At 40.9% G+C, this 25683-nt stretch overlaps 1 protein-coding gene across 5 annotated transcripts in view; it reads right to left on the bottom strand.

Annotated features, from left to right (window-relative positions):
* SH3D19 (SH3 domain containing 19) overlaps window positions 1-25683 on the bottom strand; it is a 65033-nt gene continuing 39350 nt past the window's right edge. For 3 of the 5 annotated variants that reach the window (XM_081208322.1, XM_081208326.1, XM_081208325.1), the window contains 14 exons: window positions 21633-21740; window positions 19754-19866; window positions 18099-18157; window positions 14914-15172; window positions 14179-14247; window positions 13948-14088; window positions 13124-13196; window positions 11882-12012; window positions 8390-8448; window positions 5470-5657; window positions 5161-5204; window positions 3729-3915; window positions 2360-2457; window positions 1-1511 (listed from right to left, as the gene is read on the bottom strand). In XM_081208322.1, the coding sequence (XP_081064448.1) occupies window positions 1395-1511; window positions 2360-2457; window positions 3729-3915; window positions 5161-5204; window positions 5470-5657; window positions 8390-8448; window positions 11882-12012; window positions 13124-13196; window positions 13948-14088; window positions 14179-14247; window positions 14914-15172; window positions 18099-18157; window positions 19754-19866; window positions 21633-21740 (1646 nt within the window). In that variant the 3' untranslated portion in view covers window positions 1-1394. The remainder of the gene's footprint in view (window positions 1512-2359; window positions 2458-3728; window positions 3916-5160; window positions 5205-5469; window positions 5658-8389; window positions 8449-11881; window positions 12013-13123; window positions 13197-13947; window positions 14089-14178; window positions 14248-14913; window positions 15173-18098; window positions 18158-19753; window positions 19867-21632; window positions 21741-25683) is intronic. The other 2 variants (XM_081208323.1, XM_081208324.1) reach the window with 2 other exon arrangements.

Raw genomic sequence — 25683 nt, 5'->3', positions numbered from 1 at the left:
TTGCTATTTTTCCTTTATCATCTTAACTAGATTCATCTAAGAACTCTGAAAAAGGCAGGCAAGAACAAACCAGCATGCAGCTTTGATGTAAGTTACAGACTTTTTAGAGACACACAGGAAGACAAAATCCATGGGCAGCAATACAGATTTTTGACAAAACTATGGTATGTCTAACTTGTTATAAAGAAGCGGTCATATAGGGTGGTATCCAACTAAGCCATAGCATTGACTCAATGAAATGAGTCATTGATTTCTGCAGATCTGCTATGAGTATGTCTTAGTTGGATGTCACCTATAGCGAGGCATATTTTCACATGCAACATTATTTCGAACACAAAAGTACTCTTAGTTCAAGAAAATATGGTGAAAAGATGACAAGGGAAGTCAGCAAAAGGTTTAAAAAATTGAATACAATATGAAAGAATGAAGGGTATAAAGCACCAGGTTGAATTGAAGGCAGCATTCTGAATAGGAGAACCTTTTATACTGTAATTACTAGATAATGAGCCACTTGTCTGCATAATTTAGTGGTGAAGCATGTGCCCTGCACACATATTGTTTTGGATTCAGTCCTTTATATGACCAGTTAAAGATCAGATAGCAACCAAGAAACTACTGCTTGAACCCATGTAGAGCCCCTGGCAGTCAGAGTAGATAGTACTAGGCTAAACAGAACAATGGTAAGGGTTGGTATAAGAAGCTTCATCTGCTCATATAACTGAGTAACCTTCTAGACCAGCGTTTCCTCAAACTTTGGTTTTCAGCTGTTGTTGGATTACAGCTCCCATCATCCCTAGCTAGCAGGACCAGTGGTGAGCTCCAGCAACAGCTGGAAACCCAAGTTTGAGAAACACTGTTCTAGAATCGTGTTTCATGATATTTTATTCCTTTAACACTAAGTGATGGAGTAAGCAATGAGTAGTTTAACATGGTTTCTGAAACAAAAAACCCAACCCACCAAACCCTGTACCTTACAGTGATCAGACTGTACATCAGGGCTAATGTTTTCACACAGTGGCTATTTAGTGTTTACTGATTTAAGTATAGTATGGCATTGGAAAGGAATAACGCAGCTTGAATATTTAGCTGCATTTGCTAAAATGCAAGTTGCCAGCAGTCAAGTATTGTACCAAATTCCGTTTCTTGGAAGAACGAGTAAGCAAGACTTCTAAATAAGTGTAAACGTGAAACAAAATATTGTATAGTCTACAAAATGTTGTATATTCTAGTATACCTTTATAAAAATAGTGCAAAAATGCATTTGATAGTCAAAGAGTAGATCGTATGATCATAGAAGGCAACCTTTGCTACCTGCAGTAATGTGCTTTTGTGCTAGTAAGGTATTTGCTTGTATAGGCTTCTGTAGGCAGATGGTCCAAGACTGGGTTTTATCTTCAGGAGGGATGTATAATCTGGACAAAGTTTTTGGGGAATATTCCAGTTTTGCCATGTAGCTCTCCAGTCACCCATTCTTCATCTACAGACTCCAGTTCAGTTAGGATATCACCAACCTGATGGAATGGTTAAAGTAAATATAAATGTGGAAGGGTGTCATTTTTTCAGTATTGTCAAGTTCCCATAGTGGCATTCTGCTGAAGTTCTATATTCGCTTGCCATTCCTTTAGGTTGGATGAAATGAATCTTATTGCACAAAATAAAGACTTTCCTTGACTAGCCAAATTGCAGGCGGTATTTTGTTTCCGATATATTCTTTATCAGCTGAGAAGTAGCTGATCGTGGCCCCAATTTCAACAGCACCTCACTCTTATCTTCAGTTGTATTCAGCATACTATAGGAACTGCCTTGACCATCAGTATATCTAGCTTAGCATTGTGTACATTGATTAGCTGAGGTGCTCAAGGGTTTCAAACAACCCAACCCTATTAAGATATGCTAGGAACTAAATCCGAGGATTCCTGTCTCCATGCACATTTAAGTTTATGTCCTTTACCCCACTGGCCACTGGATCAGTTTAGGGAGGCCCAAACATTTAAACAATAAACAAGTATATGGCCTCATATTTTAGGGGCTGTAGCTTAGTGGTTGAAAAACCCTAGGTTCAATCCCTGGGGTCAAGAATGGGGATGGGAAAGACCTTAGAGAGCAGCTTTCAGCTATGGTTGTCAATACTAAGCTAGCTAGACCTATATTCTGACTCAGTCTTAAGTCAGCTCCCTGGCTCAGATGTAACAATAATACTTCAGAAGTAGCTCTATCAAGTGGAGAATTGTTCTGGATATACTTATTCAATTTACCAACTGAAAAAGAGATGCAGATCAATATTTTTAAGAGTTACACAGTGCCACCTTTAGCACTGCAGTGTGGCAAATAAACAAAATGGATGGGTTTAAAAAGATACCTTGAAGGAGAGTTCATCTACGTTCTCAGCATGGAAGTCATATAAAGCCTTGGCTTTTTGTTTCTTAGTACCTGGAGGTTGTGATGACTGTGTTCCTCCTGTAAAACAGAATGATAGTATTATTCTTTCACCGCAAAGATGGCAATTGTACTACACTGTTTCCCATTAGCTGCCATATTTCTTACTTTCGTCTAAAATTTGATTGAGTGGAAAGGGAGAGGAGAGCAGGATGCATATTGTATACCTAAGAAAAGTTTGTTCCCCATCTTTTTTCCAAGCAGAAATACAAGTGTGAGTGGGAGTTTTGGAAACTGTTCAGGGTTTCTAAAAGCATGGAGTTAGTTGAAGTCAAGTTGAGGCATTGTGTGAGGTTAGGAACCACTCTTTCCCTGTTGCCCCCTAGCTGAAGAGACGTGAGCATGATAGTACCCAAAACATTATTGAGATAATGCCAAACCTGTGGCCTATGTCAGTGCTACTGCGCCAGTAACTGGCACTGTCCCAAGACACTCAAACAGCAGGTTAGTGGGATTTTTATAAGCACAACAGGTTGGGACTGCGCTGCTTGTATCCCACATGATGCTGCAGCTTTAGGATCTGGGTACCAAAAATACCATGGAATTTATGACAATTCTACATCACCAAGGTACACTCTTCATCCATCTGTCAATTTAGTGAGTTGCTTTCTCTGTCTAAACGAATGTTTTCCCTTAAGAGTTCATTGCTTTTTCTTTCTTTTTTGCAATACTAAGCCCTGTGTGTGAGAGTGGTGATTTATTTAGAAATGTAACCAAGCCTCTCCTAGGGATGGACTAATTGTTAGATCCATGGCAGAATGTGTCACGCTTCAAGGACCAACTGAGGCTGTCTGCCTGTCTAATTGCTGCCATAATAAGCTTATCTGCAAACTCACTGCAACGGAGCGCATTTGAGTGTTGGGAAACTGCCTTCCATTTTGAACGAGCTACCTAAAGTGTGGCATTTGCATAGAAATCTAGAACAGCACAAAGTGTGGTAGTATTTATAAATTAATTCAAAGGGATTTCATCTGCCCTGGAAGCATTGGAGCTTCTGCATCAAAATTTTCAAGGGCAGCATCTTGATGAAGAAAGCTGATTCGCAGCAAACTGCATCATGTAGAATGGGCATTTCAGGAAATGTATTTGTGTGCAACCTGCCACGTGTCCATCTATCGTAGTGGATCATGCAAATTACCCATGTCCTGAAGCCCCTTTCCACGTACCCACTAAGGCCTAAAAGAACTATAAGCCCTTCATGTTTGAATCCACTTCATACATTTCTAAAAACCTTAAAAGTTTATACAAAACTAGATCAAGAAACTCCCATTTTACATTCCATTCAGCACTACCTGAGCAAACATGAACAAACACTGCAGGGAAAATTCCTTCCTTTCCATTCAGTCTCCCTCTGTACCACTCGGAGTCCAAGTGTTCCAATATCAAGATGTGATCTCCCCTTTTAAAGGACAAGTCTTCCTGCGTTTCTGCTGTAAAATCATGGAGTGCATCACACCACTGTCCGGCACGTCCTTCCAGCTGCAAAAATGGAAGAGAGAACTTTTCTATTACTGTATGGAAAGCAACCCAGCCCCCATTACTTATGTACATAATATTTAATAGGCTTAAAGCAGATTACTGGTGAAAAAAGCTTTATATCAATCCTGGCCTGTGAAGCACAAAGAAAAGATAGCATATCTTTCGGCTCAGTTTAAGTAGCTTATTTCTCTGTGCGTTCCTTACACTAAAAGGCAGAAGGTAATGTGGCGTTCTGAGTGCACACATCTTATTTCATTGACTTTTATGGAGAAAGCGGAAGCCCAATGAGTACAAAAATATAACTGCTTTCCAACCCAGACCCCTGGGCATGCAACAGCAAGAGGAAACTCTGAAATGAATGGGCTTCCTGCAGGTCTGCTCTTGCTTCCTTCTCTTGACTCCATTTTCCTTTTATGATCGCATCTGAAGATGTTGGCCACATTTGAGAATGTATCACTGCAGGTTTGTAATCCTAAACATATATGCCAGAAGAAAGAGCTGTTGAATTTGGTGTGCTTTACTTATAAATGAGCATGTTTAGCATGAATCTATGAAGAAGTGCCCAGGAATAATAACGCTTTCTATTTTGCAAAATAAGATAATGAGGGTTACCCAGCCCCTAAAAATAACATTTTGTTCATTTGATAAAAGCTATTATTACTGGTATTGTTTATTTAGAGGCCAAGCTCTCGGTTCTTTTCATTTTATATTAATTGTCCAGTGCTTCTGTGCAGCCATAAATTCTCAGTTGTCACCAACGAGAGACTGCTTTTTACTCATCTCTACAAGCACACCTAGGGCATCTTTATCATTATCAGAAACAAAAATCTAATTGTCAGTGAAATAAGCAACTCAAAGAATTGTTGGCGGAACAAAAGTTTTTTAAAATAAACCAGAAAAAAATATTTGGATTTTTCTTGCTAATCGCAAATCTGTTATTTCCTTGAAATTTGTATAATTTAAAACTTTCTAAGCAATTGGACTGAATCAGTCAGGAGTTATGGGGGTGGGTGGGTGGGGGGTTTCCCTATGTCCCTCATCTCTTTTCACAATGCTTCAAGCCCCATTTCACCACCTCCATTCCACATGTGTACTAGGGCATTTTATTTCCCTTCCTCTTTCAGTGACCCTACCCTCTGCTTCTGTTCAGGGTGTGAAAACTGGATTCCATCCATTGTTAATTAAAGGTATACCTAATGGCATATTTACCAAACATGTGAAGAGCAGAAATGTTAAATGGATTACCTGTGACACAGACACAGAATTCTTATTCAGTGATGTTCCACCATCTACATAAGAGGATGATAAAGGGAATTATTATTTATCACTTATAAATCACCTAAACTTTTCTAAGCCCTATACAGAGATTAAGAGTAAAGGCAGTACCTGCTTCCAAGATTTGAATCAGTGTATGTTCCACTGGCTGAGTCAGGATGGGGGGAGTTATGCCCTGGCTCAACTAAGAAAGCCCAAGCTCTGCGAATCCAGCATCTCTCATCTCAGTGAACCTTGGGTTTGGACTGTAATGTTACTCACAATTGCTTTCTGTATTACCTGGTCCAGGGAGATCTTCAATAATTTCTACGAAGTTCAAGGGGAAAATTCCAGATGTGCCTCTCAGCTCTCCTCTAGCCCATTCTTCATTGACATATTCCTTCAAAGTAATAATTTCACCTTCCGAAAAGCTTAATTCATCTTTCTGATCTCCGATGTACTCAAATCGAGCTATACATCTAGGGCCTCTAAAATAACAAAGATAACAAAACAAAGCTCAAAGGAACAGCAGTAATAGCTCCCCCCCCCACTCTTGCTCCAAACCATCAACCACATTAAGAATGGAGCAACAGCTTTATTCTAAATGAGCCCCCTTCATCACATGTATGCACTGACTGCTGACTTGAAAAAACAGCCTGCCTCTTTCCATTGATGTTAAGCCCATTCCAGGGAATCTCTACCCATATCTGACACAAACAGGTACTATGTAGGTGCTGTGTCGGTACAGCTGTCAAGCAATGCAGTATCTAGTCTTTGGTGAGGCCAGGTTGTAAAGATGGCCGTAATGCTCAGACCTGAGCAGCTGGTTTATATACAGTGGTACCTCTGGATGCGAATGAGATCCGTTCCAGAGCCCCGTTCGCATCCAGAAGTGAACGCAACCCGCATCCGTGTGTCTGCGGGTCGCAATTCGCTGCTTCCGCACATGTGTGTGACGTCATTTTGACTGCGCATGCACGAGTGGTGAAACCCGGAAGTAACGCGCTCCACAGCGCGCAACCCGAAAATACTTATCCTGAAGCTACTTCAACCCGAGGTATGACTAATGCAAATTCTCACTGGGATCACGGATGCAGGTGGGTGGCTGCATAGAAATCCATTTACGTAAACTGGGTAGTGTACAGACATTGCCAGCAGGAATTGATGCAACTACCTCAATACAGAGCTCAACTTAACACTTAACATTTCTGCATGTGATTTCAAACCAGCCTACATGATCTCAATGTGGGTGGAAAGGTGAGATTTCCAAAGTGGTCCCAAACAAAGAAAACAGCTCGTATTACGTCCAGTTATTTGGCTCAGAACAGGAAGTGCAGATATGCTGGAAATCAACGTTGCTTCTGCAATTCGCAGCTGGCAAAGCATGTACTATTAGCAGAGGGACAACCCATCACTTTGGGTCATAACCAGGCTGGAAAAATGAATTACTATAAATGCACCTGTGCCGGGGGGGTTTCCAAGGAAACACTCCTGCCTTCATTCAAGCCAGCAGCCACATAAGTGGGCAGGAAGGACTCATGGATTGGCTGGGAAGGACATTAATTCTCTGGCTCATAAAATTTGAGGTGGGAAATAATTATTGGGCCATAATGTTTGATATTTTAAGTGACCGCTATAGCCCTGAGGTACCTATTTCCAAGCCAGAAAATTTAAAAAGTTTCAGTGATATCTCTAGTTTGTGTGCAGTTTGCGGTCTCTGTTTTCATCACTGGCTGAACAAAAAAGGATATCTGCAAAGCGAGGGGGGGGGGGTGAGACTAGCAACACAGTAAATTCAAAGTAAGGTATTGTTAAAGCCATGTTGGAGGGCAGGTGACACTGAAATATTATTTTAATGACATTGGCAGCTGGTGGTTTATCTCCAGACTGATAACAAATGGAAATAATTCAAATCACTTTTTATCGTCTGAAATATAAAGTAAAATGTCCAGCCTTCTTAAATATTTTTCCAACCGTAATCAAAATTCTAATAATAAATAAAAAGACAGATGTTCCCATTAACCTACTGAATGATTATTGTACACAATAAATAATTTTTTTGCACACTACCAAAGAACAATAAATTATAGCTCGAGAGTTAAAAATGAAAAAGAATTGTAAAAAGTAATCCTATAGTAGGCAGACACTCTACAACTGAGTGTAATCAATCCAGTACCTTAATTGCAATTTTAAAATGCTATGTAACAATATTTCAAATGACAGATCCACTGTGTCACTGGATATATGCAAATGTTTTGATTTAGCAGGGACCTCACAGATACATAAGAAATTTGCAATTCCTACCTTCCTCACATAACTCAGTCTTTAATGAGAATCAAAATAGGTTACTGTTTTTTACCTTCAGACATTTTATTGCCTATCTTCCGCAAGTACAGGCTCTACATCTAGAACAAATTAACATCAATCCTTGGAAAAACACGTTTGAGGGATGATGCCATCTGCCAGTTCCTTTAATCATTGCAAATCAAACTAATGTTTATATTCTGCACACAAAAAGCGTCTTGTTCTTTACCTTACGTTGTAATTGATCTTGAATTAACAATACTGATTTTTTTTTAAGTACTTTGCAAGAATCAAGCAGCACAAAGTCAGGTGGAACATTTCCCACTGTATCATTTGTCTCACTAATCATACTTCTGACACGATATGAGAGAGCCTAGAGTCCTGCTACATTATTTTGTAATATCATGGCATTTTAAGAAACTTGTGTGCTGATGCATGAAGTTTTAGAATCAGGTTGCAGGTTTCATAGAAACCCTAGTGTGAGTGGAAGGCATTTTTATTCATGTGAGTGTCTGATTTTTATTGCTTCCAGTAGCACCTTAAAGACCAACTAAGTTAGTTCTTGGTATGAGCTTTCGTGTGCATGCACACTTCTTCAGATACACACGTATGCACACGAAATGCTCATACCAAGAACTAACTTAGTTGGTCTTTAAGGTGCTACTGGAAGGAATTTTTTATTTTGACTATGGCAGACCAACACGGGTACCTATCTGTAACTGATTTTTATTGCTATCTCTAGCTGTGGTGCCCTGTAAGACGTTAGACATTATTCCACACAATTCCATGACCCAGAAGAATAGAGGGGTTTTGGGGTGCGTGTGTGAGTGTAAGGAGCTGCAGCTGCTTTGTTGACAAAGAAGAACTCTGCTTGTGGTTTTCTAGACATTTACTGCATATTGCTGTGAAAACTTACACAATACTGGACGATGGAAAGTGCCCTTTTTTCCTGTTGCTTTCTCCTGGAATATCAACCTAGGAAGAAGACGTAGGAAAACGTAAGTGTCCAGCTTCAGAGGTTTGCTCTGCTTTGAAAACAGAATTCTTAAAAATGCAGAGTTGCTTGATAAAACTGCAGTTCCACCTGCAGCCTTCATGTGGCAATGCTCAGTTATTAGAATGTTTTGGTCGCGGATCAAAACCAAAGGGGTTTCTTGCAGGATCAGTCTCTGATTCAATATTCTGGAAGACACACCATGTTCTATACTTTTTTTTGTTTTGTTCCCAATACCATACTTCAGTATCAACAGTCCTCTCTTGGCTGCACACACGACTGGCAGAAATCAGGACTGAGAGTACAGTAATTACATGCTGTTGCCTTTGGCTCCTTCTCCTAATTGATATTACAGTCTATTATCTGCTTGTTCGTGTCACAAAAGTCAGAATAATTATTCAGACATATCCATTCCAGGACTTTGATTTCCTGGATCTCACCATCTGCAAGCCAAAACAAATAAACATATGTCGCAAAGCCTACTACTTTATTCATACAAAAGCAGAATTTTAAGAAGATGGATGAAACAATCTATTATCCAGAGGCTCTCCCACTATGCATTTGGTTTTATACTCAATGAGATATGCTATAAACAGTCATAGAAACCCTAGGGTGAGTGTTGTAAACTTTTACTGCAAAGCAATAACTGCTTCCAGAACCAATATTTCTTATTAGATGGCAGAATTGCAATCTCTTCTGCCACACATCAGGAAATCTATGTAAAATCTGTGTTCATTTCTGGTTTTGAGTTCACCTGCCTAATAGAAATATTTTGGAATTACCAATGAATCTTCACCTAAACAGTTTCAATCTAAATGGCTGGAAATGGACAATAACATACATATTTAGACATACACACAAAGGAATTTTGCACTTCCACTGGCATCATAACAGTCCATGTCGAAATCTCAGGTGTGTTCACCCATTTACCTCAAAACCTGTGTTGGAAGCCTACATATTGTACGGAGATGGGTTTATTAGCAGCTCCATGAGGTCAATGCCATTATTTATGGCACTGCCATTATTTAAGGGATGCGGGTGGTGCTGTGGGTTAAACCACAGAGCCTAGGACTTGCCGATCAGAAGGTCGGCGGTTCAAATCCCCGTGACGGGGTGAGCTCCCGTTGCTTGGTCCCTGCTCCTGCCAACCTAGCAGTTCGAAAGCACGTCAAAATACAAGTAGATAAATAGGTACCTCTCCTCCTCCAGATGAATATTTTATTTATCTGCTGTACATGTATAGCAGGCACCCCAAGTTGCCAAAAAAAGTACCGTATTTTTTGCACCATAACACTCACTTTTTTCCTCCTAGAAAGTAAAGGGAAATATCTGTGCGTGTTATGGAGCAAATGCCTGCGGGTGGCAGGGGGGATCTGCTGCAGTCGTGAGCAGAGGATCCATGGTTCCCTTTCCTTCCCTCCTCTGTGGTTACAAAGCATGAATCCACATGGATCCTCAGGATTTTTGCATTGGGCTACTCCAAACTCACTGTCAGATCACATGTCTGTGGCCACAGCATGAACCACAAAAATCATATATCCACTATTTCGTTTAGAATATATTTTTTCTTGTTTTCCTCCTCTAAAAACTACGTGTTATGGTCTGGTGTGTGTTATAGAGCGAAAAATACGGTAATTGCATGGAACAGGTGTCCAACTCCTATTTCAAATTGAGTTAAATATATTAAACATGAAAATATTCTGGAGAATGTGTAAACTGAAGAATTACTGAAATACACTCCAAATTCTAACAAGCGCATATGGCTAGCTAATGAATCCCAGTGTTCTCAGATGGGCTGAGCCAGGTTTTTTTCTGACTCACGTAGCTCCTTGGAGCATTTTGGTTATGGCCCTTGCTTCTTACTAAAACCAAATGTTTCTAAGGCTGGAAATACAGAATCTCTGCAAAAGACATGCTGCGACTCCCCCCCCCTATCCTGAGACTGATGTTCAATCTTCCAATTTAAAATCTATTATTCTCTGTTGGTTAGAGGTTGTGGGGCTGATAATGCCAAGGTTGCAGGTTCAATCCCCATATGGGACAGCTGCATATTCCTACATTACAGGGGGCTGGACGACCCAATCCTCAGGGTCCCTTCCAACTCTACAATACTATGATTCTAAAAACATCCTGCCAACCCCCAAAGTATTTCCCCCCTTCAGTAAACACATTTATGAACATTAGATAAAGACGTCACTCTAGGCTCATAGTTTTACAATTTATAGTTGTTTTCAGACCATCACAAGAGCAAATGATTGATAGATTAGACACACAGACGGACCCTGCAAAACAGATTGTTGTAGACAAGGGCACAGCTCATTATACTTCCCCTACAGCAGCCTTTCTCAACCTGTGGGTCCCCAGATGTTGTTGAACTACAACTCCCATCACCCCTACCTAGCAAGGCCAGAGCTCAGGGATGATGGGAGTTGTAGTCCAACAACATCTGGGGACCCACAGGTTGAGAACCGCTGTCCTACAGGAAGCACTCTTCTGTTCCTCTCTTTTTTCTAAAGTTCTTAAATCCTTCAATGGATTCACAAGGTGTGGCGGTAAGACACAAGGTGAATCGTGGAGCAGAAGCTAATAGTTTACTGTCCCTGAATGCTTGATAAATCATAGAGCAGCCGTAAGACTCTTGCAAGCTGCAATCTTCTGTTCCCCTGGCCACCAGTCATTCTGGATTCCTTTGCCTGTAGCTGGAGTGGCTAACCTGGAACCCCTCCAGATGTTTTTATATTCCAAGCTCCCATTATCCCTGACCACTGACCACACTTCCTGGAGCTGATGGAAGCTGGAGTCCAGAAACATCTGGACGGGCACAGGTTAGCCACTCCTGCTTTATAGTTGCACAAATAACAAACGCACACAGGGTCCCTTAAATTACATCTTGTTTCTCCCAGTGCTGCATATTTTGGAACCCTGCTTGATACAACCACAGCATCAGCTGCAGAGAACTGGTTTTGTAAGATTTTGACATTCCCATTCCTTTTTTAGGAGATATACAGACACACTGAAGCCCGTAATGGGTGGCCATGTTATTTAAGTGTAGGAGTGGAAGACAATCTGATATGATGTACCAAGAAGAAGCCCCAAAGTAACATGGCTGCTGTTGTGAGAAACTGCACAATATGCTCTTGGGTGATTTATGAACACACTTGAATTAAGTAAAGGATGTGTTCTCACTTAACTTGAAATTATCATGAAAATGATGCCCATAAACTGCCAGGCAGAGCTGCGAGATTAAATAGATTTGCTGCACCTCACAAGCAACTTGATGTCTGGTTTTGTGCACTCAAGCAAGATTTATCTATATGGCATGCTCAATAAAATGCACAGGGGAGAAATTAAATTAGAACTGGGATGTGTACATAGATGGAATGCACCATATTTCACTGGAAGTGGCCTACTTACAATAACTTTGACAAAGCTGGCAGGAAAGATCCCTGTGCAATTCTTGCATTTTCCTCTGTACCACTCGTCATCTATTTTCTCCAGAAGATAAACAGTCTCTCCAGAATAGAGGTCCAAATCATCAGTATGTTCTGTGGACAACAAAAAATTATACCTGTTCATGTAGCCTAGTATGTTGAATATTGCTAAGAAAGGACTCATTTAAAACAAACTGTATGCAAAAACAAGCCAGAGTTTGAAAAATACTATAACATAAACTACTTAGGGTTGGGAGTAGGGAACATACTGGCGTTTGGAGCCAGCACAGTCCCTTACAATAGCACAGAGAGAGGAGCTAGGTTACATCTTCCCTATGAACATAAAACCTGCCTGCTAAATCAATGGGTCTAATTTACTTGGCTGTCATCCTATGAGCCTAAATTTCCTCCCAATAGTCTACTAGGCATATTAATATCAACAAAATGAAGCCAATTATTTTCATTTAAAGGGGGGGTAATGGGGGGTGCAGGTGGAGTTTGGAAACTTTGGGGCAAGTCCTTCTGTGCTTACCTTCTTGCAATCCAGAGTGTGTGCAGTTTAATTTAAGCCATGAACCATTTCTGTGTGTGTCTCTGGCAGTGCCAGAACATTACATCTACCCACGTCGTATGTCAAAACAGTAGTTGTGCACAAGAGGCAAGCTGCAGTAATTCGTACTGGGCCCCTTTCCCCTGTTCTCCCATCTACACATATATCTTTGACACCATATCCCTCTGAAAACTGCCCACAAAGGAACCCCAGAAGCCTATCAAACCTGTAATGCCCACAGGCCAACCAGGTTTGTAACTGTGTTTATGGTTATCTAGCCATTTCTACAAAGGTAACTCAGTGAGTGACTCTGGGCATGGCAGACCTGTGTACACTTTCTGCCTTACGCGGGTATCCTTTCAATTTCTTCTTCTTCATCCTCATCCCCTTTAAACTTTCTCACTTAGCCACTGCATTGTCTCCCTTGCAGCAATCACTTTAGTTGTGTTTGCTTATAAGCAATAAACTGAAAACTATGAATGGAAACTGCTTCAAGCATGTTGCCGTTTCCCAGCAAGAAACAGCCTAGCACTGTCAATATGTTCTGGCATGCAGCAGAACCAGTAAACTAAAATCTGTAACTAAGCTAAAATCTGTAAACATGATTCAAAAAGAAAGAAGAGCCCACAATTTTAACTGTTTCCATTTACACTGCTACCACTGAACTGCACTTACCTGCTAGAAAATCATGCAGCACTATCGCATGAGGAACACGTGGGTCAGAAATCTTCCGCATATTGTCCGAATCCTTAAAACACAGTAGATTTGGAAATTGTGATGCTTGGTGTTTGTTATTTGTTGGGAGCCCTAATTTCTGTGTGGATCATCCATCACTGATTTAAATATAACCTTCCACCGATTTATGTTGTTAGCTGTTAAGACATAAAATGTGGGGCCTGCTTCTTTTCTCATTTAATCTGGATTTTAATACCACCTGATCTCATTGAAAATCAATGATCTTAAACCAGCACAGTACATGCATCAGCGAAAAGAAAATCGCATCTCTGAAAACTGCAAGCCACTGCTTTGCTACTGTAAATGAGATGTGTGCCTGTCTAAGCCTTTTCCTTATTTGCAAAGTTTTCTAACTAATTCTCAGATAGGCTAACTCCAGAGCACCAACAATAACAGTAAATCCCCTTGGGAAGTATGAGCAAAAGATGCTGACCATTTCAAAACACAATATCCATTTTAATTTGTTAAGAGCCACAGATAAAGGCCTCTTGGTATATTTCAAAGAGTAACCTAATAGCACGAGATGCTTAACATCCTATACTAAGATAATAAAATTATGTTTTGGATTAGGATTTACCAACTGCTGTTCCAGTGAAATGGTGTTGCCCTGGAGTAAGAAATTTTAAAATACAAAGCATGCTAGGATCTTGCAGAAATGTATAGGAAGCTATAGGCCCTGTGCAGAACAGCTCTCGATAATTGTCTTTTTTTAAAAAAAATTGTTTCAACTGGGCAGTTTTTGATACGTATATTAAAATTCATACCCTCTGTCTGCTTTTCAAACTCTCATCCAGTGGAGTTATTATCTGCATCTGGGATGAATGAACTTTGCCAATTTCTTCACCCTTTTGACATTCAATGGTGCTGTTGTCAACATGGTCCACCAGCACAAGCACATCCCCACGCTTTAAAGTTAACAAAAGGCCGTTAGATGGTTTATGATTCAGCAAGCAGCATGTGCATATGCATGAATAAGCCACAAGAAAGAGCTTTACCTTGCAAGAGAGATGACTGGGATCTTGTGGAGAGATATCTTCCTTGGCGATTCCATGAGGCACAGGAAGCTTAAGACAAAGAACTCAAACGTTTCAGTCCAAAAATAGCTCCTGTCAATTTGCTACACAACTTAATGTTTTATTACATATTGTAAAGAAAGAAAATCAAAATACATTTTAAGCATTTTAAATAAAATATGCAATATATTTTAAAAGCATTAAGCATTTGAAAGATACAGAATCAACCATATTTTTGGAGCATAATTTTTTGTGCGAAAACTGCAGTGTATTACCGTATTTTTTGCTCTATAAGACGCACCAGACCATAAGACACACCTAGTTTTTGGAGGAGGAAAACAAGGAAACAAATATTCTGAATTCCAGAAGCCAGAACAGCAAGAGCGATCCCTCTTGCTGTTCTGGCTTCTGGGATAGCTGCACAGCCTGCATTCGCTCCATAAGATGCATACACATTTCCCCTTACTTTTTAGGAGGGAAAAAGTGAGTCTTATAGAGCAAAAAATACGGTAATTCATTGTTTGTCTGTTTGCTTATTTCTTAAAAATGTGTCTATCCTGCCGTTCATCATAAGATCTCAGGGTGAGGAACAATAACACTTATTTTAAAACCCACAGATCCATTAAACAACCTAAAAGCAGATAACATTACTATTTACATAAGTTACGAAACAATAGGGTGGCTTCTATCAAACCCCAATTTTGTTCTTTTCCTCACCATGTATTTACTGTAGAGAGGATGGCCTGGCTTGGGTCGAGGAGGTAAAGCTGGGTCTTGATTTTTAGCAGTATCGTTCTTTGTTCCCTTGACTCCTGGCCCTGATTTGCCTGGTTGTTTATGGAGGTTCACGTCAGATGATGAGCGAGAAAATCTCTCCTTTTGCGATGAGGCCTTGGTAGACTTTGGTGGTGGTGGCCTTCCAGGGGCGCCCTTAGGTGGAGGAGGTCGAGCTGGTGTGGTTTTTCTATCACCAGGCCTAGAAGTTACACAGACAACAAGGAATATAAACCATATAACAGAAAGCATAGTTCAGTGTTTCCCAACCTTGGGCCTCCAGCTGTTTTTGGACTACAACTCCCATCATCCCTAGCTAGCAAGACCAGTGGTCAGGGATGATGGGAATTGTAGTCCAAAAACAGCTGGAGGCCCAAGGTTGGGAAACACTGGCATAGTTCATTCAGATATGTAGAAAAATACTTCAGGGCTGGATTATCTGAAACTACTAGAAAAAAGCAAGAAGCATTTTTTGAGGGGGCAGTGGACAATCACTGCAATATCTCCAATAGCCTAGTCTCTTAAACAGAAAATTCAATTTCTGCTGACCAGTTTTGATTACAGACAACCAGCTATTGCAGGAAGGCAGACCATAACTAAAGAGCTTTGTTTGAAGCTGCCGAGGGCAGTTATGTGCACCATGTCTGAGCTGCCTCATGTGCAAGGTTGCTGAACCAGCTAGACAGAATATCAGATTATAAACAGTTAGAAAGAATGTTTACACCATACAGTGGTACCTTGGTTCTCAAACGCCTTGGTACTCAAACAACTTTGAACCCAAACACTGCAAACCTGGAAGTAGGTATTCTGGTTTGCGAACTGTTTTTGGAAGCTGAACGTGCTCCATTTTGAGTGTTACACTTCTGCTTTGAGTGCCACACTTTCGTTTTGAGTGTTACGCTGAGGTCTGTCTGTTTTTGCTATTTATTTTACGTTTTTGTAGCTCTTTTTTGTGTGTGTGTTTTTGTGACTGTGTTTATTGCTTTCATTTTATGGATCAATGGTCTTGTTAGATAGTAAAATTCATGTGAAATTGCTGTTTTAGGGGTTGTTTTTAAAAGTCTGGAACAGATTAATCCATTTTGCATTACTTTCTATGGGAAAGCACGCCTTGGTTTTGGAATGGAGTTCCGGAACAGATTAAGTTTGAGAACCCAGGTACCACTGTACTGGTAAATATGTTCCCATCTATATGTTCCCAAATATTTAAAACACCATGGGAACAAATAGGTTTTTAGCTCACAAATGTCATTCTGCTGGCCACTAAACAATTTGATTGATATGAGCTACTGGGAAATTGTCAAAATAGTACAGTGGTACCTTGGGTTACAGACGCTTCAGGTTACAGACTCCGCTAACCCAGAAATAGTACCTCAGGTTAAGAACTTTGGTTCAGGATGAGAACAGAAATCATGCTCTGGCGGCGCGGCAGCAGCAGGAGGCCCCATTAGCTAAAATGGTACCTCAGGTTAAGAACAGTTTCAGGTTAAGAACGGACCTCGGGAACGAATTAAGTTCTTAACCCGAGGTACCACTGTAATAAGTAAGAATAACTTGGCAGGGCTTTGATATGTATTTTTACAGCGTTCATTTCAATAAGGATACCTGTTGTGCCTAATTCTCTATATTTGACCAGGGAAGTTGCACAACATCATAAAAAAAAATTCCTTATAATCCTTAAAACATTTAAAACTACTTCTCTAAAAATATTAAAAGAACATTGTCACCATGTTAAACATATTTTAAATACAAACTGTTTAAGCAAAAAGGAGAGATGCAAAGTATATATTTATTACGATCTTAACAGACACAAAAGCAACAGGTTAAACGTGTAATATAACAAAGCTGATGAAAGAGAGAGAGAGAGAAAGAAAGCCATGCTTATATCAACAGCAACAATGACTCATCTCCTTTGGGATTAGCCGAGTCTTCCTGCAACAACGCTCTCGGGTTTACTCCTATTATCATCATTCCTGCAACTTAAGATTTCGGAGCTGAAAGACAGCTCTGTCTTCTTGCTATGCAAGACTGGACTGATCCAGTTCCATGATCGGTTCAAGCTGTCTAATGCAGGATAGTTATGTCAGAAGAGCAGAGGTACACTTTCTAATTTACTGTATCCTTGCTTGGAATAGCTGGCCGAACGGTTTATCTGCTACAGAGTTGAACGTCAGAAAAGCTTCCCTAGGGCCCAATTCCTATGTTTCACTAGCACTATGTTACCAGTTTGAAAGTGGAATCATATAAATGCTGTTCTGCTTTGTGCGGAAGCAGCTCCCCACATGGGGAGCTCATGAAAAAGGAGGACTGCACTGGCAAGGCTGAAATCATGAGGATCCTGTTTCGAAGCAGCTTCATGCAAGCAGCTTCCGATGTGTGACAGTGTTTATATGATTTGGTTTTTCAATAATATATATGACCAGAGTGTTCTTTTCTGGGTTGCTCTCAAACTGAGCAACTTACTATTAGATGCACTCCTATTGCTGTCTAATTCACACTTGGCCAATAGTAATCTGCTGCTATTCCTAGCTATAGAAAGAGGCAAGTGTATCAGGCTAAACCATGGGTTAGTGCTAGTGCATGAATGGGAACAAGCCCAAACAAAGCCTCCGGTTTAGACATTCCTCCCTGGGAGAAGAACACTGCCAGAATTTAGTTTCACCTTCAGAATGTTGACTTAGTGCATTTGAACCAGAGGCTGTGGCAAAAGGTAGTTTAATTATTCCTGTCCCCCTGAGCAAAACCAGTTGGGCATGCAGTATTCTCTGTCTAATATTCCCTTATACATTTCAAGGGAGCCTGGGATAGCTCTGACTTTGCTAATGTATGGGGACAAAAGAGAGAGGAACAGCAGGAGTTCATATTCCACTCAAGAGGCAGTGTCAACAGTATAGAGGGTTCATTGCCATTGCAGTTAAAAGGAAATGAAACTGTTGCAGTGTGAAAAATGATTTGAATGCATTCTTATGGTGGATCAGTGACCATGACCAATCTATGAACTCTACACACACACACACACACACACACACACACACGAACTAGGCAGCATCTTTACTACACCAAGACTTTTCCCCATCTCTTTCTACTCCTTTTTGTATGGTTATTGGACAAATTGATACTTTACTCACCTTGGGGGCATTATGGGTTCATTCTTTGATGACTGTTTCAAACTAGAATGCTCAGATTCCTATTGGAATATAAAATCTGCATTATTATTTGGAAAATATGATTTGAAAGTTCAACATTATTATTGTTTCAAAGGAAAACTTAAATTAAGATTTCACTACAGAGATTTTATTATTTGCACCCCCCCCAAGGGACTGTTTCCTGGTGAATATTAGCACAACTTGTGCTATTAGTATTTTGAGAGATATAGGGCAACTATTTGAGAATAAAATGTAGTAAAGCCCATTTACTGTGAACTAGGGGCCTCAATACACAATGGCAATGTCAGTCATACTCCAAGCAGTCCACTGATTTCATGTGGTCTACTCTAAGTATGCTGAAGAATTGATGCTTTTGAACTATGGTGCTGGAGGAGACTCTTGAGAGTCCCATGGACTGCAAGAAGATCAAACCTATCCATTCTGAAGGAAATCAGCCCTGAGTGCTCAATGGAAGGACAGATCCTAAAGCTGAGGCTCCAATACTTTGGCCACCTCATGAGAAGAGAAGACTCCCTGGAAAAGACCCTGATGTTGGGAAAGATTGAGGGCACAAGGAGAAGGGGACAACAGAGGACAAGATGGTTGGACAGTGTTCTCGAAGCTACTACTAACATGAGTTTGACCAAACTGCAGGAGGCAGCAGAAGACAGGAGTGCCTGGTGTGTTCTGGTCCATGGGGTCATGGAGAGCCAGACACAACTAAACAACAAGTATGTCTAATGTTGTACAATAATCCAATGTGACTGAAGAAAAGCTAGTGCCAAATTCTTCCCTAGTGAAGAAAAGACTAATATCTTCCATCTTTGTGATATTCAGTGGGGCAGTGGGGTGGTGTGGTGGACAGAAGATCTTTCTTTCTAAAGAGATATGATGCACTTTCAAAATGGTAAGTGGAATTAGTTCAAAGAAATCACATTAGAGATAAAAATTATTAGTAGAACTTTGTGTATTACTGTAGGATATGGGGACAGCCCTCGCTGAAGAAAGGAAACAGAAACTACAAATGATACAACTGTATTTTTCCAACACAGAGAATGGCCTTCTGTATCAAAGCAATGTGTTTCCATGCTGATAGCCAAGGCATCCTTTCTTTTCTGAGGTAAAAATAGTTGATGCCTTCATTCTCATACCAACTCCCATCAGCCCCTGCCAGCATGGCCAAAGGTCAGGGTTGGATGGGACTGTAGTCCAACAACATATGAAGGGGCTCCACGCTGGTGACACCTACAATAGAAGATCTCACACCAGTACATTAATGTGTTCTGACACACAGCTTGGGACTTTATGGTCTAGCATAAATTAAACTAAGACGGAATCATGGAGCTGTGTTTGTGTCATCCTGTAAGCTACAGGATATACATACATACATATCCATGGAGGAATTTCAGAGCTATGGCGACTCCAAGAGATGGCTATTCACCCTCTACTTGAAGACCCCCAACAAGAAGGAGCTCACCACCACCTTTCTAAGTAATTGGTTTAATTGTTGAACTGCTCTTATGATTAAGAATTCTCTGCTAAAGTTCAACCAAACAATTAAGAGTCTTAATTCTCAAAATGGCACCTTATGTACAAAAGGATAATTCAAAGATTATAAACAAAGAAGAATGAATTACCACATTTTTCGTTGCTTTGTTGTTATTGGGTTTTCCAGCCGAAACGCCAGATGTGTTCCCTATTGGTTTTTCTGTAGGAAGTGGAGGAGGGCTCTCTGGAACTTCATTTAAAGCTGAAAAAATATTAGTGCTTTTATAAACATCGCCATAAACATCATACAGATACACTAAAAAACATAAACATCAGTGGATCTGATAGATCAAACGGAATCACAACAGATCCTTCATCCTGGCCAAGGGATTTCACCATTTCAAGAAATGACACATGAGCGCCACAACAAAACCAATGACCCATGTACAAAAAGGTATGGACCTCTTCACTAGGGATACAGACGCACTGGTGAGGAGGCATTATGTCAGACTTTCCAACAGATGCTGGAGTGTGTCATAGAAATACTACTCCACACTTCCCATTTCAGAACTATAAAGACTGTGTCTTTCACAAATGAACTGCCTGTTTCCTCTTGCTATCAGAGCACGACTGTTTTCTTGGGCCAGAGGACAGTAACGGGGATGGTGCTGTGGGTTAAACCACAGAACCTAGGGCTTCCAATCAGAAGGTCGGTGGTTCGAATCCCCGTGACGGGGTGAGCTCCCATTGCTCGGTCCCAGCTCCTGCCAACCTAGCAGTTCAAAAGCACGTCCAAGTGCAAGTAGATAAATAGGTACCACTCTGGGGGGAAGGTAAATGGCGTTTCCGTGCACTGCTCTGGATCGCCAGAAGCAGCTTAGTCATGCTGGCCACATGACCCGGAAGCTGTACACTGGCTCCCTCTGCCAATAAAGCAAGATGAGTGCTGCAACCCCAGAGTCATCTGCGACTGGACCCAATGGTCAGGGGTCCCTTTACCTTTAAGAGGGGCATAAAACTATAGCAAGAAATGTAGATCATCAAGATCTGAAGGGAGAAATATATAGGATGTTTTTTTCCCTTATGGAAAAAAGGAAAATGTAACCACAAACATAACTGGCACATGGTCAAATATTCCACTTTCAAACTTCGGTTGTATGCTACCAAATATATGCAGTGACTTTGAACTCTTTGGATAAAGAGCAAGGGTAAACACCTGACAAATAAAAATAAAATACTCAGTATTCATAGTGTTGTTCAGTCAACCTGAACTTTAAAAAAGAATGGAGAAAGACCCTAGAAATGGAGGTATCGTTCTAATGAAGGCAGATGTGCATGTTGCTAAGCAACAGCTCACTGCATGGAATGAACTCTAAGACAGAATAGGTATGTTTTAAGGTATCTCTACCCAGAAGCCTTTCACTGTTCTGTCATTATGAGAAAGCTTTTGCTAAATCTTTACACCAGTGCACTAAGGAATAAAGGAGACGCACGGCTCTTAGTAAGCTGCTTTTTGTCAGGCCAGACTATTTGTCCTCCTGGCCCAGAACTGTCTACTTTGACAATCAGTGGCTCTCAAAGGTCTCAGCAGAGGTCTTTCCTGTAAACTTAAACTGGAGATGCCAAAGATTGAACCTACGACCTTTTGCAGACAAAGCTTGCGCTCTGTGACTGAGCAATGATCTCTCCATGTGTTAGAAAACTAGCATTGTGCAAGGAACTGTGCAAGAAGTCTCAGCATATGCCAGTGGCGTGCAATTCCTAAATTAAACCACTGCATAATACAGCCGAAAAATGTTAAGCGCTAGGGGTGGCATCCAATGTAATGTCAGCATACTTCCACTTCTGCAGCAGAGTCCTTTCTCTCTTCCACCCACAATCCTTCTGTGCCCGACTCAAATTTGCTCTGGATGGTACCCCCCCAACCCTCCAGAGCAGATTTTTTAGGAGACATAGGGGCCTGTAGGGGAAGCGAAAATCTGTTCTGCTCACAGACAAATATAATTGGATTTCACCCTTGGATGTTACCTTTTGTTGGTTTAGCTGGGATTCGGATCACAGTGGGTTTGCGCACAACAGCTGGTTGAACCGCCTGTTCTTTTGCAGGCTCTTGTTTGGAGGGCAAAGTGACAACATCTAAGGAAAACACAAAATTCAGCATGTTATCTTGCTCCGGTTCCAGAGAAAATGCCATAAACTTCATTCATTATGGAAATGTTGCTGAAAGGATAAATCTGTACCCTTACTGTACATTAATTCTGTAGCCATCTTGACTGTGAAGATATGCAGAGGTTTTTGTATGGGGGGAGGGTTACCCCTGAAGACAATCCTACCCTTTGTTCCTGAATGTCTGCTGAAGGTCACCTATGGCCCTCTCATTTGAACTAAATCTACCATATTTTTTGCTCTATAAGACTCACCTTTCCCCTCCTAAAAAGTATGGGGAAATGTGTGTGCGTCTTATGGAGCGAATGCAGGCTGCACAGCTATCCCAGAAGCCAGAACAGCAAGAGGGATCGCTGCTTTCGCTGCGCAGTGATCCCTCTTGCTGTTTTGGCTTCTGAGATTCAGAATATATTTTTTCTTGTTTTCCTCCTCCAAATACTTGGTGCGTCTTGTGGTCTGGTGTGTCTTATAGAGCGAAAAATACGGTATGTTGCTGTATCAAATGATTCTGTGGGGAAAAACTAATTGATTTACTTTTGTCATTTCCATTTCCAGAACTGGATTAGTGACAAAAACTGGCTTGTAAACAACTCTAAATACAGTCATACCTTGGGTTGCAGACGCTTCAGGCTGAGTTTTTTTGGGTTACGGACCACCGAAACCCGAAAGTACCGGAATGGGTTACTTCCGGGTTTCAGAGGTTGCACATTTGCAGAAGCGCTAAATTGCGCTTTGCGCATGCACAGACGTGCCAAATTGCAACCCGCGTGTGCGCAGATGCGTCTCTGTGGGTTGTGAACGTGAATCCCGCATGGATCACATTCGCAACCCAAGCGTCCACTGTAAAACAAAACGTTGAACATAGGAGGCTGTCTTATAGTGTGTCCAGACCAGGCCCAGGCAGACAGCTAGGCATACTTGCCCCAGGCCTCGGAGGGCTAAGTTGGCTGGAGGCTCTTGCCAGGGACCAGCTGCATTTTTGTTTTGAGTTTATAACTTTATTCTAACAAGCCTACAACCCTGCCGCCCCTGGCTGGGCCTCAGACAAGCTCTGCATGGCCTGAGTCAGGCCACTAGTTCATCTTGCTCAGTACTGTCTAAAGTGACTAGCAGCAGCTTTGCAAGATTTGAGGCAGGATTCTCTCCCAGCTTGACCTGAAGATGCCAAGGATGGAACCTGGGGCCTCCTGTATCCAAGGCAGGTGCTCTACCACTGAGCTATGGCTCCTCCTAAGAGATCTATCACTCTGAGTGCCTTTGGGAGGAAGGGAAGCATGTACACTGAATTAATTATGAATGATATGCTCAGGGCTTCTGTCTTAAGAGGAATTTCCACTGTTCTGCCTTTCTGTTCTCCTTCTCCAATTGACACCTAACAATCCATGGCTAAGGATCATTGTGCTATATTTACTAGCAGCTTTATCAAGGTTTTTGGGGTTTTTTTTTAAAGAGTTTTGTTTATTTCTGCAAACCTTGGGATTTCTCTGAACATGCTGATATCTCCTTATTTCTCGTGGGTGGTGGGTTTTATAATTAAGTGTATAATTATGCAGCTGTTGTAATTTAGATATTATATTTTATGTGAGAGAATCATTGGGAATTTTGGTTATTATATATATATGTTAAGTTTCAGTAAAGATATTTGGGGGTGGGGAAAGATATCTCCTTATTTCTCAGTGGATCCATTTTAAACTTCATTCCTGTTGGCACTTGCCATCTAAGCGTGTTATTAGAGAGATGAATGCAGCTGCAAACAAAGGGGCTGGCAACCTATAAATACTCAGTGCTATCTTGAGCACAATCCATAAAAATGAGAAAGCAAAATGCTTAATGCACTCGCTAAAGACTTTTCTCTAGCAATAATCTGATTCTATTTAGGAGTGTGAACCTCACACAGGTTGGATCTGACTACCTTTACTAACAAAGGGTTCCAGTTACAGATAGGTAGCCGTGTTGGTCTGCCATAGTCAAAATAAAAAAATTCCTTCCAGTAGCACCTTAAAGACCAACTAAGTTAGTTCTTGGTATGAGCTTTCGTGTGCATGCACACTTCTTCAGATACACAGATAACAAATATACTTTCAGATAACAAAGGGTTATTACTGTATGAAGCTTTGAGAGCACAGTGTAAGACTAAGAAGGGGCAGTATGCAATTTTCCTAAGAAGTATTCCCCGCCCCCAAATGCTTTTTGCCACATTTCTATAAGATATTAAGGTGCTTCCTATCTTTCCTACAGACTACAGATGCAGAATATCCTACCATCTTTCAGTGTGCTCTATTCCTATTTTGGCACCATTATCTAGAACAGAAATGGAGAAACCTGTAGCCTTCTAGATGTTGTTGAATTACAGTTCTCATGATCTCGGTGCTGGCTGGGGCTATTGGCAGTTTGAGTCCAGCAATATCTGGAAGACCACATGTTTGCCACCGCTGAGCAAGACATACTGAGCTCCCTGCCCTATGCATAGCAACAAGCACAAACACTAACCCCACAGTATTATAATAATTATTATATCACAATTTATTTTTTTCACAACCATGGTGCCCAAGACTTCTAGTCACCACCTCTCTGCAAAATATATGCTGACTATGATGAGAGAAGGTGCATATGGCTTTTCTCCTTCAGTACACTGCTCTGCGATGCATGTTCCATTTCCATATTTAATCTGATTTAGAAGTACAGCAATAAAAAAACCAAAAAACACCATTAGACTCAAGGTACCGGTTTCAAGTATATACAAAAAACCATCAACAGTTTCCTGCTGTAATCTGCCAAGGCCTCATTAAGGCAATAAGGAAAGGAAGTTGTAGTACATCAAAATTCCATCTACTTATTCACTGCACAGGACATAATAAGAACACACAATCTTTAAACATCATTAATACAGACTCATTTGTGACAACTATACCCTATTACCAGCGCAGATTTACAACCCACACAACTGAAAGCATTTAGTAGTAAATGAGGCAAGAAGCTAAAATAGCCTCCCCCCTTCAGTTTTGAAAACACATTCTCTGCATGAAATCTACACAATATTATTGGGGGAGGGGAACCATATGACCCCTATAAAGTATTTGGAAAACTATGAGCAAGATCCTATTGCAGCATCTGATGTGTAAATAGAATGTCCCCTCCCTCCTGTGCACCCCTAAAATCTGCTGCAGAGCATTAGGGGACCCTCCAAAGCAGGTTGGGAGGTGGGGAAAGTTCTCGTTTGCTGGCATGACACTGGATCTTGTCCTGTATGTTTCTTCAAATAAGAAAGAGTGCCACTTCCCAAGAAACAATTGGAAGTGCATATTATTATTATTATTATTATTATTATTATTATTATTATTATTTGGAAGGTACATACTACTACTACTGCTACTACTATTGTCTACTTGATTTATTAGTCATTTACTACAAAAAGGTCTCTAAGTGACTAACTTTAAACTCCTGATTGCTCTTTCGCAGCCACATCCTTACCCGTCCCATACCTGATGTCAAGTGTGATATAGGTGAGCATGGTTTGGGAAAACAGACTAGTGGGCCAAATTAGGACTCTGGGCTGTGGATTGGTGGTTCTCCACCACTGCTGTACAGTGGTGCCCCGCAAGACGAATGCCTCGCAAGATGGAAAACCCGCTAGACGAAAGTGTTTTCCGTTTTTGAGCTGCTTCGCAAGACGATTTTCCCTATGGGCTTGCTTTGCAAGACGAAAACGTCTTGCGAGTGTTCCGATTTTTTTCCGCTTTCCCCCCCTTTTTCTAAGCTGGTAAGCCGCTAATAGCCTTTTAGCCGCTAATCCACTAAGCCTTTAATAGCCGCTAAACCGCTAATAGCGCTAATCCGCTAATAGGGTTGCTTCGCAAGACAAAAAAACCGCTGGTCTTGTGAGGCACCACTGTAATAGGAAGAAGCAGCACTT

Source organism: Podarcis bocagei (genome assembly GCF_964188305.1).
Source record: "Podarcis bocagei genome assembly, chromosome: 9".
Classification (NCBI taxonomy): domain Eukaryota; kingdom Metazoa; phylum Chordata; class Lepidosauria; order Squamata; family Lacertidae; genus Podarcis; species Podarcis bocagei.
The sequence above is the reverse complement of the archived record's forward strand: the minus strand, read 5'-3'. Positions and strand labels throughout refer to the sequence as shown.